Source organism: Protopterus annectens, chromosome 4.part1, assembly GCF_019279795.1.
Source record: "Protopterus annectens isolate FY-2018-M chromosome 4.part1, PAN1.0, whole genome shotgun sequence".
Taxonomy (NCBI): domain Eukaryota; kingdom Metazoa; phylum Chordata; order Ceratodontiformes; family Protopteridae; genus Protopterus; species Protopterus annectens.
In genome coordinates this window covers 510,517,070-510,533,296 of record NC_056734.1, presented here as the reverse complement: position 1 = coordinate 510,533,296, position 16,227 = coordinate 510,517,070, and the positions used below count along the sequence as shown (strand labels likewise).

The window sequence follows — 16,227 nt, the reverse complement described above, 5'->3', positions numbered from 1 at the left end:
CTGTCTCAGTGAGGCCCTTTAGTAGTTTTTCCACATCATTAGGAGTTTCGATTATGGCTCCTAGTTTGCAGTCATCTGCAAACTTTGTTAATAAAGACCTTCTGTGTTGGCCTGCACTTCAGAGAAGTAGATACCAAACAGGAGAGGACTCAGGACTGAACCCTGTGGTACTCCACTTGTCACTGGTCTGATGTCGGATTCAGAATCCGCTACTTTCACAATGTGGGTTCTATCCATGAGCCAGTTGGCAACCCATCTTGTGACGTAGGGATTTATACCTAGTTTAGTGAGCTTATCTATCAGAGTGGGGGGATGGTATCGAAAGCCTTGGCGAGATCTAGATAAGCTGTGTGAACCATTTTACCCTCATCTATGGCTTTGGTGACTGCTTCAAAGAAGTCAATCAGGTTTAGGAGGCATGATCTGCCTTTTACAAATCCAAACTGAGTAGGGTCCAGAGTTTGGAGATTACCAATGTCTTTGTTTATGAGTTCCATGGTGATACATTCCATGGCCTTGCAGACCAGGCTCGTCAGGCTAATGGGGCGGTAGTTCCCGGGGTCCGCCATGGCTCCCCCTTTGTGGAGTGGGATAACTGTCATGGTGCGCCATTCAGTGGGTACAAAGCCTGAGGTGAGGCTATGATTGAACATGGTACTTAGGTAGAGTGCCAGTTCATTCTGTAGTTCATGTAGAACGCAGCCTGGAATATTGTCAGGTCCCATGGATGCTGTGTTCTTGGCTTTGGAGAGTGTGTTTTTTACCTGTGCAGCCGTGATTATAGGAACTTTGCATTCTTCCTGTATAGAGATGGGCCCTCTAGGGGGTGAGAGGGGGGTAAAGTTAGCACTGAACCTATCTGCTAGGATGTTGGCAATATCAGTTGGTTCTGTATATTTAGTGCCATTATGCTGTAACTCAGAGCAGATCTGAGTGTTCCCATTTAGATTCTTAACATAGCTATAGAATGCTTTGTGGTTGTCTTTAGAGTCAGTGGCAATTTTGTTTTCGTAACTAGCTTTGGAGGATTTTATGAGGGATCTCAGCTTCTTACTGAGGTTGACCAAGGAGTTCCTCCAGTCATGGGATTTTACTCTTTTTTGCAACAGTTTCTTTCTTCTATTGTAGAGTTTGTTTACGGCAGAAGACCACCAAATTGGCTTTCTTTTTTGGAGGATAATATCTTGGTTCTGTTAGGGATAGCATGATCCATGCACTCGTGCAAGTTTTTATAAAGTGCATTTATGTAGGATTCAGCAGTCGTACCTCTATTGTCCGTCTGTATGGGTGTCATGATGTTTGCTACTTCTGTCTTAAGAAGTGTGAAGTTGGCTTTGAGAAGTTTTTACGATGGTTTCCCTAATTGGGGCTGGGGGTGGGATGTGGATGTCTAGGCTGATTAGCTTGTGGTCAGATCTGACCAACGAGGAATTGACCTCTGGTGTGGAACACCGGTTTCCCATGTTGGTAATAACCAGGTCTAGGATATTGCTGCCCCTGGTGGGGGTGTGAATAAGTTGATCCAAGGCGTTGGAATTTATGAATTCTAGAAAACGTTGAGCAAAAGAGTTGGTACATGAGTAGTTTTCCCAGTTAATGGTGGGGTAGTTGAAATCACCCATTATTAGGGTGTTGGGTTGTTCCCTAATACTTTCCAGTGTATCAAGAAATGAGGAGTGTGAATCCTGGGGCATGGTGGGGGGTCTGTAGCAAGCTACAATTTGGATTGCGGTCTTGCCCAGAGTTAGCTGCACTTGGATAATCTCGGATGCATTATGCTGTGCAACTAGCCTGGAGGTGTGGATATCCTTAATGAATATGGACACGCCTCCGCCTTTAGTGCTTCTTTCTGGGTTAGGTGGCTGAAAGGTGTGGTATGAATTGAAGCCTGGTAATGCAGGGGTGCTCTCTGGAGCTTTGAACCAGGTCTCTTTCACTGCACAGATGTCAATGTTCTCCATTTTAAGGAGTGCCTCGAGTGAGTGCATTTTGAGGTTTAGACTTCTAGCATTGAGTAGCATTACCCTCAGATTTTGCTTGCTTGTACCTGTTACGGTGGTTAATTTGTCATTTGAACCTTGCCTAAAAAAGGCACTATAGGGGTTGCAAGAGTCTTAGCCAGTATCCGGAATCCTAAGGGCGACAGGTGCAGGTCATCTCTGGCAAAGCATTGTGGACTGTCTATCATGTCATCCCAGGCAGACAAATACTGGATCCCCTTAGAATGACACCAGAAGCTTAGCCAATTGTTGAAATCAATCATTTTGTCCTTGTACAGTGGTATCATTCTGGGTGATGGCAGGATGCTTCTCAGGGTTAGGGTCATACCTGCCTGGGATACAAAATCGGAGAGCTCCTCCATGTCTCTCTTCATATAGTCCAGGGAGGTACGTCTCATGTCATTCACACCAACATGGACAATGACAGTGTCATATTTGTACTTATTGTGGAGTGACCTGAGTGCATGCATTATGTGGCGGATCCTGGCACCTGACAGGCAGCTGTCAGTAACTTTCTCCTTGTTTAGTCTAGTGAGTGGAACATCAGTGTGCCTGACTATAGAGTCACCTATGACTAGAATGTTGGGTACGTTGTTATGCCTTATGGGCTGTGGTTGAGTGGCACACTGAGTTTGTGGGCTATGTGTCATTTGGGTTGTGTTGGGGGGTGGAGTTTGCTTGCGTTTATGCTTTGGATGTCCCTGATGCTTGGGCAGGTTTTTATTGAGAGCCTCCACGAATGTAGGTGTGTGTTTTGTGTTTCTATGTGTGTGTTTTGGTGGTGTAGGTTTTGAGGGACTATGTGATGAGTGTGGTGTGGTGCAAGTGTTTACCTTCTCCTCTTGACTGTCTAGTCCAGTCTTGGGTGAAGAGAGCTTTGCTTCCAGTTTGGCTATATAAGTGCATCTCTCACAGGTTGTAGTGTTGGGTGGTAGGAGGAGAGGGTTGTCTGTGTACATGAGGCAATTGCTGCATTGCCCCAAGATGCCCAGATTCATCAGGTAGACAGGAGAAATCACTGGGAGCTGACCCTTAGACATGCCTGGATATTTATTAAGTACTAAAAACTGCTTTCCACTAGACAAGTGAGGAAAGTTGAGTGCTGTAGTAATTTGCAGCTTATGCAGTGCTTACAATGAGTTCTGAACAAGTGCTGAGTTCAAAGAAACAGATTTGAGTGCTGAAACTAGAAAACTGGCTAGTTATAAGAAAAAAAAACTAAGCTAGAAGGCTTCCCTCCAACACAGAAGGGCTTGGGGGCTCAGAAGCCTACAAACAGTCTATACCACTTAACAGGAAAGGCAGGAAACAAGCTCATGATTAGCATTTCAAACCAGCTGGCTTCTAACAAACTGTATGCAAATCAACTAATGCAGCCAGTTGTGTGGTAGAGAGAGTTGGAGAGGATTTGAAATCAACTATGACATAGACAACTTGGGGTGGGGTGAGGGGCAGTTACCAACCTGGACAATTTACCAGCGTAATCTGCTTGCCTCTCTCTGCGGAAGAGTTGTGGACATCTGTTTCAGAGGTACACATTCCATCACGATCCCCAGTGAATAACAGATGAAAGGCAGAAACATTTACTTGCAAGAGAATCAACGCTTCACTGTGGCTTATGAAACCTGCAAAAGCAGTGGACAGCTCTAATGTGACATATTACACCCTGATCTTTTGGGTGCTACTGGGGCATAATAAGAAAATCCCTGTAATAGCTGCCTCAAAGTAAGGAAAAATGAATATGCCAAGCCACAGTAGTGGATGAAAGCTTGACAAACATGGGGCACAAATGGCAGCAAAATATTAATGTTTATCCTGAAAATCAAGACTAATGACTTATTGAAATGTAGGCAATAGCATTTCATTTTATGATTTCAGTGTACCATGTCACAGTAAAGACAGAATTTGTCTCATTTTGGCAGATAGTGTTTGAGTTGCAGCTAAAAAAGTTTTTTTTTCCTTGTACATGCAGCAATGAGGAATGTGCAGTACTAGCTGCTAGAGCAAAGTGTAGCATAACCATGGGCTTTTTCCTATATATTTCTGCCCACTTCCTCTTGTGAATACCCTTTTGGAATAGGTGAAAGAATATCTGATAAGCATATTTTAGGATGGCACACAATTCACTTCATAATAGGTTATGATCATGACAATATAATGGGTATTGGATACTTCCTTGGAGACAAAGGATTAATATGTACTGTGCTTGCTCATGCACATAGATAATCCAGTGACATGGGAATGTGAAAATGTTATTTTGGCATCTTCCTAAGTATGCAGCAATATTTAAAATCACTTCATGATGTTTGGCCTTTGTCTCTCATTATCGTTGGGCTTTGTACTCAATTCTCATGCTAAGAGTTTTAGAGAGATTACTTTTATCACATTCAGATGACGTGTACATAATAAAGGGGTATAAATACTGGGTGTGGTGGGGGCAATCTGTGGATGAAACTAACTTGCCTTCTTGTTTAGTTCATTTAAACAGACTGCTGTTGCATGAGTAATGTGCATTTGTGGGAAATATGTTGAAATACTTAGGCTGCCATGCACTTTTGTGTGGCAAAGTTGAAATACATTATTGTGTCTATAATTATTATGACTTTAGTTTTGCCATAATCAGACATTTGAGATTTTACACAGTCAACAGTAAGGCTGTAATTGCTGGATACAGTCTAGAAGTTACCTGTGGATAAAACTGACTGACTTATGCTATCATGATCAAGTAAAACAGTTGCCAGTCTGCCTTTGGAGAACTAGTGTGCATTTGCAAGTTGGAATGATTTACTGTGCCCTCTATGATTATATATATATATATATATATATATATATATATATATATATATATATAGGTGCATTTTCACTTCACAGCAAGAGGGTCTCTGGTTCAATTCCCGGCTGGGATATATATATATATATATATATATATATATATATATATATATATAATTGTTTTATGCCAACTGCAACCCAGTACATTTGTTAGCTGAACTTCTCTTGCTGCTGCTTACTTTCACCTGTAATTTTTCTTGAAGTTTCCTTGAATAGTCCTTTCTGTAAGGAAGAGCAGATAGATAGTGTCTCCTGACTTCTAGCATAGGACTTTGACAGACTTAATATAGTTGCAGTACGTAGGTTATTGGTTGATTGCTTGTTGCACTGTTCTTCATTAGATCCAGTCCTAAAATTCATCACAGCGATTGGCTGAATTTTCCATGGGGAAGGAACAGAATCAGGAAGAGCTTTATATAAGCTGCTGGTGTGGTGGCTTAGTGTAAAGCAGTTCTCCCGTTCATTGTTCATTTTTCTTTTTTGTTGTGGGAGTGCGGGGCATTCATGTCTCGGTGACTGTGAACTACTGGGTATCTCTTCTTCTCCTAGTGCAAGGCTGCCAGTGACTTCATCACATCATGCTTCAGAGTATCTGGTTATGTGGGTAAGTGATGTGCCCTTAGACTCTTGAGATAACATGACAGTGCTAAATATAAATGTATAGACACTGATCTTGCAAGAGGGGAGTATGCTCTTTCATTTTGTGGGTGCAACATTGGGACAGCATAATGAGTTACGGAAAAGTTATGTTTTAGGTTTTGTGATGATATGACTGACTTACCTTTTTAAATGTTTTCTGCATTTTGTGTTGCACATAATTTGGTAGTGTGGCTGTGTGGCTTAAGTTTTTTTTGACAAAGGAGGTGGAGTTGAAACAAAGCTTTAGAGGATGCCTTCAAATTACTTTCTTTATATTTTTATGTCAGGTATTTACTTATATGTTGTATAATAGCTGCCAGCATTACCATGGTGATACTCGTACACCTCCCATGTGTTCTTGATTTTGACTCAAATTTTAACTGTTCCTCTTAATCCCACCAAAAACTGGTGATTTTTTGGAGAAAAGTTGGTGAATTACACTAAACAAGTAAATGACTATAACTGTAGTACTAGACTTTTTTTTTTTTTACATCAGGGGAAAAAAAAAAAAAAAATATATATATATATATATATATATATATATATATATATATATATTCACATTTTCTTTATTCTGTCACTATCTCAGATTAATAGTACTAATATTTTAAAAGTGTCCCTGATTATATAATGATAACTTGTAAAGTGGCCGCCTGCATCATAAGATATCTGTTGGGCATTTTTATTATGTAAAGTAAATGTTGCTATGTTTTGCACTAATATATATTCTCTGAAGCCAGGATTTGAAGTCTGAAGCTCAGATGCCTGTCATTTAGTGACTTCCAAGTTGGGGGGAGGTCACATCAGGGACAAAGTTTAAAATATTGATTGCTGCTATATACATAGAGAAATTGCTATAATAATATATTTTGCATTACTATGCATTTTCTGAAGGATGAAGACGTCTGATGTCTGAAACTCGAATGACTGTTATTATTTGGTGATGACTTCATATTGTTGGCAGTGGGGGGATCAAATCAGGAACAACACTTAAATATTGCCTTTTGTTATAAGCATCATAAAGGTGGTAGAATAATGTGTTTTGCACTAATATGCATTCTGTAATGCTGGGATATGAAGTCTGAAACTCTATGGTTCTAATTCCAGAAGACATGCTGTCAGTGTAAGTGACCACGTACACTGAGAGCAGGTGTTTTGGAATTTGGCCTCCAGTGTAATCCTATGTCTAGACAGGCTTTACACTGAAGTAAGTCACTAGACTTGTACCAACAGTAACTCTTTTGGAATCTGGCTCGATGTCTACCATTTGGTGACTTCCAAGTTGGGAGAGGGCTCACATCAGGGAGAAAAATAAAATATTGGTTGCTGTTATAAACATAGAAAATCGGTAGAATAACACATTTTGCATTATTATGCATTTTCTGAAGCATGAAGAAGTCTGATGTCTGAGATTTAGTGCTGGCTTCAAGTTTTTTTTGCTTATCATGTTGGGGGCACCAGATTAGGGGTTTCACCCTGAGCTCCAAATGGTCTAGCTACTCCTCTAATGTACAGGCAAGTAGTACTAACAATGTAACATTAAATTGTTTTAGCTTATCTGAGTGTTCCAACAAAAATTGTCAGTGCTTAGTTTTCAAAATTAGGCAAAACTGTACAAGATGGGTATTTACAGGCTACACTGATATTGACAAAGAGCATATATTCATATGTACTCGGCCATTAGAACATCCACAGTATACATACATTTGTTAATTTAAAAGTTGACCACAATTTGCCAGCTATGTGATACAAGCCACGTGTAAATTATTGGTCTGTTAATCACTATCCCTGAAACAGTTACTGACCCTCTCCTTTAGTAAGTATTCCTTAGGTTTACTTTTGAAGCTAATCAAATTTTCCTATGAAGTGATGTTACTGGGAATAAGCTTCCAAGAAGGTAGTCTGATTTTGGTCAAGGCAGCTTCACTGATTATTCTCCCAAAGGGAGGTCTTGTTAATGGAAGATTATTGTCATTGTTCTTGGTGGAGTAAGTTGTAGTCCTGACCATTAATTTACTCTGTAGAGATGGACAGTGTTGAAATAGTACAATCGTGTATAGTAGGGTGCTGAGTAGTGGATTGGCTCTGGTACTAACTGGTACCCAGATGAACTTGCCCTTATTTCTGCTTTGTATTAATAAATAAAAAATAATAAGTATTATTCCACAATGAATAGAGGACAGAAATTGGGAAATATAAAAGTCAAATAAAATTGTGATCCAGGTATAATAGCAGTAATTAATGCTGGGGCCTGGGTGTGCAGTTTGTGTCCACTGTTGCTTTGGTCATAGTTCTTGAGCTTCACGCCTCATGGTCTAACTCACTACTAAGTACTTAAATACTGAACAACACATTCCCTACATCTAATTACTGCCTACATAATTCTTATCACAGAATTAAAGTGATGCATGAATGATGCTTCATCTTAATCATTCAGGCCCTTTTACTTGCCTGATTTAATTTCTATTTTGTGTATAATTAGATAAAGTTAAGAATATCTGAAAGATGGACAAATATGTAGCTAACTCTCTGCTGTCCCACTGCTATAAAAATAATGCAGGGTTATAATACAGTCAGAATCAAGAAATGCCTATGCTTATTCATGTTAATTAATTCTGTCTTTTCCCGCAGTTTCTAACTTGGCCTAATTATTTAGGACAGGCCAAAGGGGAAAAAATCAACAGAAGGCAGTGTTCAGCTGAGCAGTGCAGTAGTATACTGCTTGCATGTTACAAATTTTGCACTGCATTCCCCAAAAGAGCTGCAAACAAGAAAACCTGCCCCGAGTCATCCCACAACTTCATAAGTGTTCAGTAACTATGTGTTTGTATTTTTAGTTGAAGTAATGAAAACATACATAACAGGAAAACTGATCAGTATCTCTTTGCTATGCTCTCCTGAGCTGCTGAATTGCGCATGTAGCTGCTAAAAGCTGAAGGAAGTTATACTCTCTCACAACATGCTTTCTTCATATCACAGAGGATTTCTGCTGACCAGTTTACGGTATTCCCTGATATTCACACAACTGAGTCTGAGTCTGTTGATGTTGAAGATGAGTACATCATAGTGTAAAGCAGTAACAAACATTTTTCACTATCCACAGACTGCCCTCAAGCTCAGTGTCTTGCACAATACACAGCTCAGCAGGAGGATGAACTCAGCCTTGAACCTGCAGATGTTGTCAGCATCCTTCGGAAGACAGCAGATGGTAAGAATGACAAAAAGCATGCAAATCAAACAATAACAAACAATAACAAATATCTAGGCACAATCTTTGCCTGATAAACTCATGTTAAGATTTAACAGAGATTCAAGTATTAAGAATTGTTTGAGCCACAGAAACTTTAAACATAATAATGTCCTTACTCAAAGGTATTTTCCTAGTTATAAGTGCAGCAACTGTGCAGTGCATGAGTTTATGACAGTAGGTCACAGAGGAGATGATCAGAATATTGTTAGAATTTAATATGCCTATTATTGGCTGGTATCTGTATAATTTTACATCTTTGCAGCTTGTTTTACACAGGAGAAACCAAGAGAATTGTTAGCAGTGACTATGGAGTACCTTTGTAATGTCAGGTAGTATAACTCAGTTGAATTAATAGGTAACTCTGCTGTACTACTACATCTACATAAGTTCCAGTGTCTGGCCCAGCATCCAGAACTCAGTATCCTTAGACCTCCAGGGATGACAAATGTCCATCCATCAGGGACATCAGGATGTTCTCATATAAGCCCAACATCTACGCATGTCATTTCAGATTTTCTTCCATGGATCAGATGTGAATTCAGAACTATAACTAAGATATCTGGCACCATGTGCAGTTCCTTAAACTGACATCCCCTCAACTCAAAGGGAAGAACAAAAGTCTCTTCAAAGTGAAAAAAAGCTCAGCTGTAGCAAGCTGCTTGCTAGTCACCTGTGACCACAAATGCAGTAACTGGCATTCATTTCTGAAGCTGTGATTTTCTCGTGGCTTCCTAACCAATGACAGTTTTGTACTTCTGCACCATTGGCACCTGCCAGTAGCTCCTCCTGACAACCTGTGCCCCGGGCATCTGCTCCCTTTGCCCCAACCTGCAAATTGCTCTCATTGCATCTGTAGTCCAGTGTGTGTGGCTGCAACAGAGCTCAGAACAGGTAAGCACCTCATAGAGGATTCTTCCTGTTGCTACCTTTGAAGTACTTGGTAAGTTTTTGGCAGCTTTGTATTTAGTAAGTTTGATGTCACCAGTTGTGCATTAGGGCATGTCAGAGTATAAGAAACGTAGATGTTCTTGTGGTCAGCAGATTCAACACAAAGACTTCCACAATTGTTATGCATTTTGCCTTGGTCTGGAACATATTTTCAGGCTCTTTAGGCTCTGTCAGGGATTAATTCCTAAAACTCTAGGAAGTTGTCAGTGTTCCATACAAAAGTACTTAGCTTAGAAGAAGATTAAGGCCTATATCCAGTCTGCCATAGCATCATTGCTTTTGGCCTCAGCCTCTGATATACACCTTAGAAGAAAAACAATTTAAGGAAAAGGTAGAAAGGGACATGGGTGACATGACTTTGGCATGTCATCCCATCATGACATGAAAATGTAGGCCACAGTGAGGCACATTCAGTGCTCCCAAACTGTATATCTCAGACTCCTGTGGCCTTTGACAAAGTTGGTTGGAGGCCATAATGCCAGAAGAAGCAGGCACATCTTAATAAGCTGATAATCATGGTTCACCTTTCAGAACAGATGTCCCACTGCATGTGGCTGAAGCATGCTTTGTAGTTTCAGAAGGTTGGGCAACCAATTATCCTGATAAGGGATGATGTAACTGGCTATGAGATAGAAGTCTTTGCCCCTATGCACAGGTCCGTACCCTCAAGGTAGACATCCCAATTACATGGTCTCAAGACATAACCCATCCTAGGTTCTCTGCAGCTGTCCAGTGCTCAGACTTCCCAAAAGGTCCTTACCACCTGCACTACCCCAGGCTGTTCCTAAACAGTAGGCCTCCTTGGATTGGGTTTTTCCCCTCATTCTGTGTTTGGGCCTCATGGAGTGGGATAGCTATCGTTATGCTCTCCACCTTACCTCTTGTCTTATAGGCCCTATAGCCAATCTGTTGGGTAAACAAACCCCCCTATGTTAAAAGGAAAAGCAAGTCCTCTCCTGAGAAGGTAGATGATGATTCCTCTTGAGAGTTTGCAGGATGATTTGGTTTATTCTTCCCAAGTTTGCTCCCTCCTTATAATATGACAGTGACAAAGAAGACACTGCTACCTTTCCTCACCAACAGCTGAAATCCCATTTGGAAGACACTTTTTGTAGAATGAGAGCACTTCAAATGGGAAGCCAAAGAGACATTAAATGCTTCAAATAGATAATTTGATGCATTAGGTGAGGACGTCCCTAAACCTGTGGCCATTCCTCCTGTTTTGGGGAGCTGTGAAGGATACCTTTTCTGCAGCATATACAGAACTGAATCCCCAGCTTTCTGCCCCTAAGAAACTGGGTCAGGATCTATAGGGTCTGGGAAACAACAATGCTTTTCTACAAGACCACTGTGGTGGATCCAGTAGTAGTGTTTACCTCAGAAAAGGGGTGCAAATTGATTCCTGCCTCCAGTGGTCTCCCAAATGACAAGACAAGTAGAGTACTAGACTGGTTTGGGAAAATGTTATGGATGGCTGCCACTCTTGCCTTCAGGGACATGAATTGTCCAGTAACAGCCTGCATCACTCGATCAACATCAACTCGAGGGGATGGCTGGAGAGGTACCTGATGAGCACCTTAGAGCAAAACTACTAGAATTCACTCAGACTGCTAGTCTGGTGGCAGAATGCTCTAAGTGTGGGTTTGATGCTGCAGATGTAGCATCTAAGGTACAACTATAGGCTGAATCATAAAAAGATCTGGCTGGCTGATGCTACAACCTCTCTCAGAGGATGTCAATGTGCAGCTCCATAATGCACCTCTGGACAAGGAACTGCTCTTCGGTAACATAGTCCTCTGTCCATACCTTTTCCAAATGCTACAAACTGAAATATTTTTTCCAGAGTCGGAGCTGGGTCTGATACAGCCATCCTGCAGGGTATGTTGCAGCCTAACCCTTCCTTCCTTCCAGGCTACCTCCTTATTATAAACTCTGGGAATCATTTCAACTGACATTTAACAATTTAAATGAAAAATGAAGTACAGTTGTGTAACAACTTGCCGTACCAATCCATGTTGCAGTAAATCATTGTTGCTGCACTATCCCCACCACCACCACCACCGTCCTTTCATTTTGTGTTTGGGCATCCTGCAGTGGGGCATTTATCTTTATGCTGTCCATCCTCCTCTCTTCTTTTATAAAGCCTCAGCTTTGCCCAGGCCTGAATATATTTAGGGAGCCCTTTTTTACCTTGCTCCTCCTATCAGCTTAGAATTTGAGGTCTTTTGTCTGTCTCGCTAAGAGTTAAATCAGGGCCTTGTCTCATAGTTTTCATGACAAATGTTCTTTACTTTTCTGGACAAGAAAACTGTAACATGGTGTGAGCAGATGGTGGTTTTATACTGGGAATATAATTAGTTAGAACTATTCTGCTATTTCTAACATTTCTGTATTTTTTGTTTGTGAAATATTTTGTATTTCACCCAGGCTAAGCCTGAAATTGGTCAATATTGATCAGTGCACTACCCCAGAAAACAAATTATATATATATATATATATATATATATATATATATATATATATATATATATATATATATAAAATAAAAATGTCCTGGAGAGGGGAAGGGTGCTGAGCTCTGGAAGTTTCACCACACATCAGATCTTCTGAGGATGAAGTTCCTGTAGTCAGGACTAATGTAACAGTGACCTACTTGAACACCTGCTGTTATGGTGCATTTTTACAAAAGTGTATGATTCTTTCTGTTGGACATTGTATGTATTAAAAATATCTTTGAAAGATTTCAGACTTAATCATTGAAACTGGTTAAAGTGAATGAGTGGGGGGAGGCATTGTTTAAAAAATTCTTGTGCTATAAACAAAATGTTTAAAAGCACCAGGTGTTTCCACCACTGCAAGTGAATATGGTTAGCAGTTAGGGCAGTGTCCTTTAGGAAATGTGGTAATCTAAATGGACTGCTGGTAGGTTATTAATGTAATTATGGCATGGCTATATAAAGAATATTTTATATAATCTATTAGAATGGCTTAGGTTGAGATCCTGGGATTTTAAGATATAAATGTATTTTAATTTGTTTTTATTTTACCAGCATTGTTTTGGTATGCATTTAATTTTTGATTTCAAAGAACTGCAAGTGTTTAATACATCTTCTTTGTGAATTCAGACTGCTTTGGATACCTTTCCTCTCCAAATTTCAGAACAGATAACCTTAAGTAAGGTTACTTCTACTTCCCTTATCATGGGCATCAGGCTTACTGGCATTTAATTGTCTGGTTCTAACTGCCCATTCAATGCACCAACATGTAGACTTTAGCAGTACCCCCAAGTATTTCATCATAGCTTTCAGTGTTACTGCAACTTACTTCCTAGATCTGAGAAAGAAGAGAACATTAAGGGGAAGGAGGACTGCAAGTATGAGAAAGTATATAGTGGATGGGAAGCCAGTGAGTGACTGCAGGACAACTGGAAGAGGAAGCTAGTAAAGAAATGGAATCGGAAGAATAAATGGTTGGGCTGAAACAAAAACAGCACAACAAAGTTATGATGAAACTTAGATTATGGGAATGAAAGAGGGATGTAAGAAATAAGAGGCAAAGCAGACCGTGAGAGCATCTCTCTCAACTGTTCAAGATTTTGCCTCATATTTTTTCCCTGTCCCTTGTAGAATTTTTGATTTTCTGATAAATTACTGAGGATTATAAGTTAAGTCAATAATGGTTAGAATTTCATGTTACTTATTGTTTAAAAAAAGTGAATGTCTACTCTGTGCAAAACCTTTTATCCATTGTAACTTTGCCCCCCCATTATTTCTGTTTTTTCCAGAATTCCAGAGAAAAGGAAATGAGAGATATGAGCAGCTGGGGGGTCTATATTAAATCATCAAAACATTGGATCATTGAATGGCATTTCATTGGAAATGCCATTCACTGAACCCCCAACACACCCCACTAATTATATATACCAACTCCAAGATCACACTACAGTGGAGAACGGGCAAATTCCCTGATCCCTACAGTAATGCAGTCTCAGTCAAAATGGTTTGATGAACAGCATGTTTGATAAAAAGCCATTTGAAATGCTGTTTGATGATCTGTTCTTTCGATGAAATAGAAGGGACTTGAGCAAGTGTGACACCATGATTAAGAAAGGAGAAACACAACTATAGTTAGAACCCAGAACCGTATCAGTTAAACTAAGTCCTTGTTCTTGTTCTCCTTAGGGTGGTATGAAGGGGTAAAAGGATCTGATGACAAAAGGGGCTGGTTCCCCTGCAGCTGTGTTGAAGAGATCATGAGTGAACACGTGCGAAGGAAGAACCTGAGAGAGCGCTATCGGGTCCTGTTTGCAGCTCAGCAGCTTAGCCGAAAAGGAGATGGTTTGCCCAGGAAATCTTCCACATGAATAGCCAGAGTAAAATGTCACAGCATCACAATGAATTGTACCTCCTAATTACCAAAGACCAAAGAATTCAGTCATTTCCTGAATGTTGCTAGTCATTTTCCCTACTGATGATCTGTAACGTCCAGCAACAATTTAATGGTGGTGATTGCTACTGACAAAAGTACTTTTTCTTTCATTTTTCATACATATAGCCTTTTCTTATTCTATCAGTGACGCTAAAGGAGACATTGTCTTACACATTACTTATTGATGGGACAGAATTCTACCTCTTAAGTATTTATAGTGTGATAGCATAACTCAGCCTCATTTGCTTTAAGAGTTTGTGAGGCCAACTGCCATCCAGAACAAAAATATTATGAAATGGCTAGAGTCTTGTGAAAAAAATAATAATGAAATAAAAACTAAGTTCTTCATTTCTGTGAATAAGCACAACAGACCTTGCCTCATGTTGATCTGTCATCAAAGATGCATATAATAGCGTGATATTTATCTGAAGATCTGAGAATAATGCCAATAACCGAAAAGCATATCACATACAGCTATAGTTATCTCTGCTTTTTACCTTTTTATCAATGTGTGCCATGTTTATACTTCACCCTTATGAAAACTGCCTGCATCATGCACCAAGAAGGCAGATGGTTTTCTAACAGTGAGTTTATGCTCCTGCAGCTGCAAGTTGGCTGCAAATCCATGTTCAAGTTTCCTTTCAGTCTATGTTCCTGGCTAACTTGTAAACAATACCATCTCACTGCAGCTCATCCCATCTTCAGATGTACAGAATCAAATGAGTGATGCAGAGCAGTTAATGCTTTGCAGTAGCCTTTATTTGCCTTTTCAAATTGTACCCATTTGCTGTATAGAGCAGTGTCATTATTGGTTTAGTATTTGTTTTCTTTCATGTAATTTAATGTAGTATATACCCATCATTTTGGAAATAGCAATATTGTGTAAGAACTTTTTGGCCCTTGCTTCATCACGTCACTTTTCTACATGTCATATTCTGCTAATTATGTTCTGTTGCCTAATCTCTAACAAAAGTTGACTTAAACATTCAAAGCTGATAAAATGCAGTGTTAAGGCAATAGACCAACCCTGCACAGCGCAGTTCCAAGGACAGTTGGTGGATGATTCATTATTATGCCCTGTGGCAACTGTTTCATCCTCTGTACCCACTGTTTTCCTTGTTGCTTCACACCTGCAGTGTAGTAATACTTTATGTATGTGTATTTGTATGTGCAGCAGTAACTCAGCATCCTCCACGTATTGGCAGTTGCATATGCATGCAGCTACCTGCAGCTACCCAGGTAACAACAATAATGCATAGTCTGTAGCAGAACAGCCCTTCCACTCAGACTTCAGAACTAGCACTGTTTTCTGTAGCTCTCAGTTTTAACCATAATATCAATGCTTACTGTCAGTCCCAAGTCAGGATTCTGTGAGCAGTTGTGCAGTAAACCCTGCGTGACTGTTTGTGTCACCTTTAATTTTGCTGCTTTCTGTTGTGAGTTCCCAGTTTAAATGGTGGTTCTCTTTCTCATCAAACACCAGTTAGGTTGAAGCAGAAGCATAGCTAGAATGGGGTGAATGGGGGGGCAGCTACTCTGGGCACAAGATGTCAGGGTGTGCAGTCAGAGATGGCTAATCAGTTAGTGCACTATTAGTGATCAGAAATTAATGATAGGACATTAGCAGTAAGGGCTGAAGTGTTAGTATTTAAACTGCAGCAAGGCATTTGTTACATTTGTAGCAAGTGATTTGCTACAGTTTAAAGATCTTTTTTTTTTATGTGCTCCATGAGCAATTGTGGCATGCTGATCCAGAATTGTTTGCTTGTTCCAGAGGTGGAGAGAGCACCAGCCAGATCAGGGAATGGACCTTCTTCAATTCTTAATAGTTCAGGGTTGAGAGGCACCAAATGGGAAATGGCGCTGGGTGTTAGATGAGCCAGTTACAGATCAGGGTTGAGGAAACTCCCCCAGATGAAAGTGTTCATTTAGATACTGAAGAACCCTACAGTATTATGTTGTACTCTTCCTGTTTCATGTTTTCTCTCCATCCTGCATGTTCACCATACCTCACAGCTGTCCAAATTTTCACAAAATGTCCAGATTTTTGGTCTGTTTCTCAAAAAATTGTGGTTTTCCGGAAAATCATTGGTAAATAATTGAGGATTGAACTCTGAACATAATGACAGA

General features: G+C 40.0%; 1 protein-coding gene across 2 annotated transcripts in view; it reads left to right on the top strand.

Moving 5' to 3' along the window:
• The window catches only part of LOC122800943 (ephexin-1-like), an 822,598-nt gene extending 808,132 nt beyond the window's left edge, over nt 1-14,466 (top strand). For both annotated transcript variants that reach the window (XM_044070328.1, XM_044070327.1), the window contains 2 exons: nt 8,575-8,679; nt 13,851-14,466. In XM_044070328.1, coding sequence (XP_043926263.1) covers nt 8,575-8,679; nt 13,851-14,032 — 287 coding nt within the window. In that variant the 3' untranslated portion in view covers nt 14,033-14,466. The remainder of the gene's footprint in view (nt 1-8,574; nt 8,680-13,850) is intronic.
• Nucleotides 14,467-16,227: the final 1,761 nt, after the last annotated feature.